This window comes from Elephantulus edwardii, unplaced genomic scaffold, assembly GCF_000299155.1.
Source record: "Elephantulus edwardii isolate Elephantulus edwardi_28Jun2011 unplaced genomic scaffold, EleEdw1.0 scaffold00007, whole genome shotgun sequence".
In the NCBI taxonomy this organism is placed as follows: Eukaryota; Metazoa; Chordata; class Mammalia; order Macroscelidea; family Macroscelididae; genus Elephantulus; species Elephantulus edwardii.
This window is the reverse complement of record NW_006399757.1, coordinates 10,378,660-10,385,264: the sequence shown is the minus strand read 5'-3', so window position 1 is coordinate 10,385,264 and position 6,605 is coordinate 10,378,660. Positions and strand designations below refer to the sequence as shown.

General features: G+C 39.0%; 1 protein-coding gene across 1 annotated transcript; it reads right to left on the bottom strand.

Moving 5' to 3' along the window:
- Positions 1 to 4,271: 4,271 nt before the first annotated feature.
- Positions 4,272 to 5,180, bottom strand: LOC102843450 (taste receptor type 2 member 7-like). Its single transcript, XM_006880245.1, has one exon. It carries the CDS (start codon positions 5,178 to 5,180, stop codon positions 4,272 to 4,274), a length of 909 nt encoding a protein of 302 aa, XP_006880307.1.
- Positions 5,181 to 6,605: the final 1,425 nt, after the last annotated feature.

Sequence of the window (6,605 nt, the reverse complement as noted above, 5' to 3'; positions counted from 1 at the left end):
AACAAACCATGGCTGACTGTGAGAAGAATGGGGATCCCAGAACATTTGATGGTGCTTATGTGAAAGCTATACATTGACCAGGAAATGGTAATCAGAGAAGAGCAGGGAGTTACTGCATGGTTCAAAATTGGGAAGGGTGTACTACAGGGATGTATCCTGCCTCCATAACTTTTCAATCTGTATACAGAACAGATCGTCTGGGAGGGTGGGCTGTGTGAAGAGAAAAGTGGCATCATAATTGGAGAAAGACTCATCAACAACCTGCTTTATGCCAGATGACAAAACTCTGCTTGATAGAACTGAGGAGGATCTAAGTACTTGCTACAGAAAGTCCAGGACTGCACCTTCAATATTGATTGACGTTTAACATCAAGAAAACAAAGATTCTCATCCCTGGGCCGATTGGCAGCATTATGATAGATGGTGAAGAGATTGAGATTGTTAACAGCTTTGCTTGGCTCCGCAATCAACACTCTTGACACCAGTGGTTAGAAAATTAAAAGACGAATTACAATGTGAAAGTCGGCTGTCAGGGACCTCTCAAAAATACTGAAGAGCAACAATGTCAGTCTGGAGACTAAGGTGCACCTGACCCAGGCCATACTCTTTGCAATTGTTTGCTATCCGACAGAGAGCTGGACACTGGCTACGGATGATAGAGGATTGACGCCTTTGAGCTGTGGTGATGGAGAAGAGTATTGATTATACCATGGGCTTCTAGGAGAAAAACAGGTTCATCATGGAGAGGCTGCTCCTTGGAGGTAAGAATTCTGAGGCTTCATCTGACCTACTTTGGGCATTTTGCAAGGAGGGACCAGTTCTTGGAGAGAAACATCTTGGTTGGAAGAGTGGAAAGACAGAGAAATAGAAAAAGATGGGCAATAAAATGGATTGATACAGTGACTAGGGTAATGAGTGTAGATGTGTCAGAATCAGTAAATTTGGCACAGGATAGAGCAGGTTTCAGGGCTGTTGTACATAGGGTCTCTATGAGTCACAAGTGACTCAATGGCACATAACAAACACAACAACAACAATCCTGATTTTGCCTGTTGGCCCAGTGGGGAGGTTGGAAAGATCTGAGCAAGCAAACGTATAGGTTATCTGGGCATCAGTCTTACTCTGTGAAGTCAGAAGCCAGCTGTTCACAAGAGATGTCTGGAAAGTTAGTTGCTTGACACCTGCGGGCTTTGGGGAATTGTGGAATGTTGTATCCTCTTTTTTCAAGGGGGGAAATATTTGGAAGCTATCTTTTTAAAAAATATATATATATATATTGACTGTGTTTATTGACTATTTTTTATTATTATTAATTTTATTGAAAATTCACAGAGACTTTGGATTTCCATTATTCATTGTTGCACTTTTCTCCCTGCTCACCCTTCCACCCACCCCACCACCCCACTCACCCCACCACCCCACTCACCCCATCCCCGACAGTACACTCTTCTCTTTGAAAAGTAAAAGAAAAATTCTTTCATTGTTTTATGGACACAATCCTTCTTACTGAGAAGAGGCAGGAGCCCCATTTCTAATGAACTTAGTGTCTAGGTAGGACAACATGAACTATCAGGGCCATTTTATAACAGTATGTTTATTGCATCATGAAATCATACCACATTCTAGAATGGAATTTTTAGCACATTAGTGACTGTTTTAGGAAGTTGGGTAGGGGGGACACACAGTGATTGAAAGGACTTTGTAATACTGTCCTAAATGGTGAAGGTCAAAAGGTCTGTGTACATGCTTGAGAATCTGCCCTCAGTAAAGAATTCCATCCTGAGTCTAACCTCAATGGTACCTGTTAACTTCCCTTCTAAACTCATCTTGAACATTCTTCAGTTGAGTTCTGTGTGGTCATTGCAATGGGTTAGCAGACTCAGCAGTGGAGTGATGAAAACTCTAGAAGAAATAATGGTGTTAGAATTGGTAGAAATAAGTGTGGAAAGTGTGGGGGCATGTCAGCCTCATGGGAATTTGTTCTGTTCATGTTATTGATGGAGACCATCCTCCCTTGTTCCCCTATCACCAAATGCAGCATTTTTACACCAATGTTCAGGTCACACTGATGAAAACTTAGGCCCATGACAAGTGCAAGTGACAGTTCAGAAAACATTCTACTTGATTTCCTATTTACTTATTAATTTGCAAGAGCAGGCACAGCTGACATTGAGCATGGATCAGTGTTAAGAAAACGATTACTGCTTCTTTCTTAAATTTCTTATTACTCCATGTTTCAACCTGGTTTTAGAAGCAAAAGACTTGGTTTGAGTTCCAAGCACATTACTAACTGTAGTTAAATGGACTTAGATGTGTACCCAGACCTTTCATTACCTTTCAGCTGCGAAACTGACAGTGTTCCACCATCACTTATAAGGTTCTAGTGAGAACAAAATAAATAATTAGATGTGAAAACACTTTGTAAAATACAATAAATACACCCATCCACAAACGAATGGATAGAGAGAAACTCTGGTATATTCACACAATGGAATACTATGTTGCCTTGAAAAACAAGGAACTCATGCAATATTATTCAAAATGGGTAACCCTAGAGGACATTATGCTGAGTGAAATATCTCATTCACAAAAGGACAAATACTGCATGGTGCCACTCTTGTAAAACAGGACTGACATCGGTGTTGGGGGGAGACTGAGAAAGATGGGTTCAATAATGTACACTGCACTGAAACAGATGAGGGAGAAAACTGTTTAAAAGGGATATGTGATTAGGTATTTTTGTCATGACAGGAGTCCAGAGAGAAGGCTGCATAGTGGGGTTGACCTGGGAGAGGGTTTGTAAAACAATGAAAGAATTTTTCTTTTACTTTTCCAAGTGGGTAGTGTACTAGATGGAGGGTTGGGAGGGGAGAAAAGTGCAACAATGAATGAATGGAAACCCAAAGTCTCTGTAAATTTTCATTAAAATTAATATAAATTTTAAAAAATAAAATAAATATGCACACACACTTCTAGATGTATTTTTTTAATACTTGGAGAAATGATGAAAGTTATACAAGTGTTCAGGTCTTTGAACATAAAGGTCACTATGAGTTGCCTACAACTCAATGACACTTAACAAGAAGAAGTAAATTTTAACTCCGTTTTATTACAGTTTATTAAAAATCAAAATAATCACTTTTTTAAATCTCCAGTAGCTAAAGAGGATGTTATAAGAAATTGTGCTGCCAACTCAGAAGCAAACCATTACAATCCACCAGTTGTTCCATGGGGAAAAGATGGGCAATCTCCTGAACAATTCACAGTATTGGAAAACACACCAAAGTGTCGTCTATGAGTGGGTCTGACTTGACAGTCCCTAAAAATGACAACACAAAAGATTCAAATAGATATTCTAAGCAGTGTAAGATATAGCAAGAAATATTTTTTCTCTCCCAAACAAAACTGCTGGATCTCCTTAAAGAGCAAATTTGTTCAGATCTTCTAAAAGATGTCAGACTAAGTTCTCACTTGAAGAGAAGTTAAGTCACCACTTGAACATTATATATTTCTGGGACTTCACAAGCAGTAATCTCTCTCAAAACAAATTTTTTTAATCCAGAATAAAAAATTTTATTTTTTATTACAAGGAAACAAGTCATATAAATATTATAAAAATTTTCTTTTGATGTTAGTTTAATATTTCAGGGAGGCTGAAAGTATTTTATTATTCTGTAAAAATTAAGACACTGGGTTGTATGTGTGTGTGTGCATGCAAACTCCTTCCAGATCACTTTGCTCCTTTTGTCAGCCCAAATCAGACACTGAAATCAAGAGAAGAAGAAAAAAAAAGACCTTCAGTATATCTGGGCACATTACTGTAACCTATTTTCAACATATAATTTACATTTTACTGATGGATCTCTTGAAAAAATGGTTGTGCACCAAAGTAAACTAATTACTATAATATTGTTTCAAGTCTTAGGCTAATCTTTATCCAAGCCAGAAGATTCTCAGTGATCTAAGAAAACAGATTTATGCTGATTAGTTAAGTATTGGTCAGTCAAATGAGCACAGTAATTTTTCCTGATTTCTAACATCACTGGAACCTCAATGCCGTATTAGTTATTTAAATATGTTTCTATACAAAAATTTTTAAGTATGAAAGCAAAAAAATTTGAATACACAAAATTTTTAACTACGCAAAGATCTATCCAACATCAAAATATAGTGCCTCACATTCCCAGGTGGTGGGCAAAAACTCTTACAAACAAGGCCACACTGTCCACACCCAGGGAATATGATGTATTTTCTCTCCATCTTGCTCTCCATCAATTCCTTTGGAAGCATAGTATTCTCCTGAATGGCTGTTGCAGTTTAGAGTTACTTAAAACAATTATAACTGAATGGCCAGACGGATAGGCTGCCATTATGTCCTTTAGCACAAAGAACTGCTGACTCTGGTAAGGAATGCCAAATGTCATGTTTGTCATGAAGGCAGCAAAATAAGAAATAAAGAAGCAGAAGAATGTTACCACTGTTCTTAATGCGTTTATATGGGCTTCTGTGCTGGCATTCCTGAGTTCTTGAGCTCTCATTTTCATGCGATGAGTGTGTTTGTACAGAGAGATGAAGAGTGTAACAGTACACATCACAAATATGGCGAGTGGGACTAGTAACGCCAAGTTGACAAGAAGCATGTCATTGACTTGCTTTACCATGACTTCAGTCTTCCGCCGTGTGGCATTTCTAAGGACATCATCATTTACATTTTTGGGGTACCCAACTTCATGACACAGGGCTGCCATGCTCACAGAGGACACAAGGCTCCCCAGAAGCAGCCACGGCATTAACTTTGTGGTTCTGAATTTTAGCCAAAGAAAATAGGACTGAGTGAAACCTGAAATCTTGAGGCAGTAAAACACAGAAAGGCAGGTGGTAAACCAGACACTGACCGAATTGAAAAACATCCAGAAGAAGATCATTGATGCACCATAAATTTTGGTTCGATAAAAGAATGGAAAGAACACAGAGAAAAGGCTCTGCAACATTAATATGATCAGCAGACCAAATCTAGACATGCCTATACATATTAACAGAAGTTGTATCGATGTTAGCTTTCTGCCTTTGATGAATTCACTGCAGTTCACGATGACAAGAAATCCATTTACTATAATCCCTGTGATAAATTCTGCTGACATGATAATGACATGAGGAAGAGCTGACAGCCAGCTCTCCATGTCTCCTACCACAATCCTTGCTCTTCCTTTTTGATAGTCGGCACACCTCCTTCAGATCGTGCAGATGGGAACATGCAACGTTGAGAAGTATGACCTCTGTTAATTCCTGGATCATAGGTAGAATTTTAGGCCAGACTCTTCCACCAAGAAGAACCATCAGGAAGACTTCTTTTTAAGTATAGTGCTTTTCTAATGAACCATTGGGAATGCAAATCTAACAATTTGAATGATGGTCGGGTCTCCCGATGACAGTTTATGGAAAATGGCTATCCTGGCATTATTCGCTTTTAGCTCTGACTCAGCCTTGCCCTAAATCTGGTTATCAATATGATTCATATGATCCCTGCTATTTCCTTTGTGTTTTTTGTTCTATCCTGATTCCAAATACCACATCTTCATAACAATCATTTCCTATTATTGCTACCAATTACCAGTCTGAGGCATGGTTCTTTCCCCAGCACAATTTATGCCTGAAAATAATTGCAAGATGTTCTCAAAACCCTTTCCCTGCGCTGCCCACTATACCAATGCAATTTCCTCACCTATCTTTAAAAAAAATTTCTGGGGTTTAACTTTTTATGAAAATTCTTTTTTCTCCTAAACAATCTTATGTTTTCATTGCTTCTTTGTGTAATACAGACCTGAGAGTTAGCAAACCAGATAATAAATAAAAGCAGCATATAAGTAATTGACATGCTGACTTGACTAAAGATTATGATGTTGTTTTTAAATACCAAGGAGTCAGAACAGACTCACAGCCGACCCTCCAGTGGGTTTACAGAGGCAGAAAATCTCATGAGAGGAGATCACCTATCTTTCTCCCATAGAGCACATGGTGGATTTGAACCATAAACCTTTGTGTCACAGTGTAATTCCTTACCACTAGGCCACCAAAGATGAAATAGATCTTGGTGTGTTGATGTAAGGATAGCTTGATTTTTATGTTAAAAGGTGTTAACTTCAAAAGGTAGATAGATGCTTGTTGTTGTTGTTATGTGCCATCGAGTCGCCTGAGGCTCATAACAACCCTATAGACAACAGCCCTAAACCCTGCTCTATTCTGTGCTAATCTTACTGTCTCCGACACACCTACCCCCATTACCCCATCTCATCGAGGGTCTTCCTCTCCTACACTGTCCTTTACCCTCCCAAGCTTGATGTCCCTCTCTGAGCACTGATCCTGCCTTGCAACATGTCCAAAGTAGGTCATACGAAGCTTCAGAATCCTTGTCTCCAAGGAGCAGCCTGGTTTCACCCTTTCTAGGAAGAACCTGTTTGTTCTCTTAGCAGTCCACAGCTAAAAGGCATCAATTCTTCTTCTGTCATCCTTATTCACGGTCCAGCTCTCAGATGCATAGCAAGTGAATAGAAAGACCATGGCCTGAATCAGATGCACCTTAGTCCTCAAACTGATGTCATAACTCT

What these genes read in the sequence shown, in the direction of transcription:
- LOC102843450 (XM_006880245.1), bottom strand. Translation starts at nt 5,180, where the DNA reads ATGGAGAGCTGGCTGTCAGCTCTTCCTCATGTCATTATCATGTCAGCA.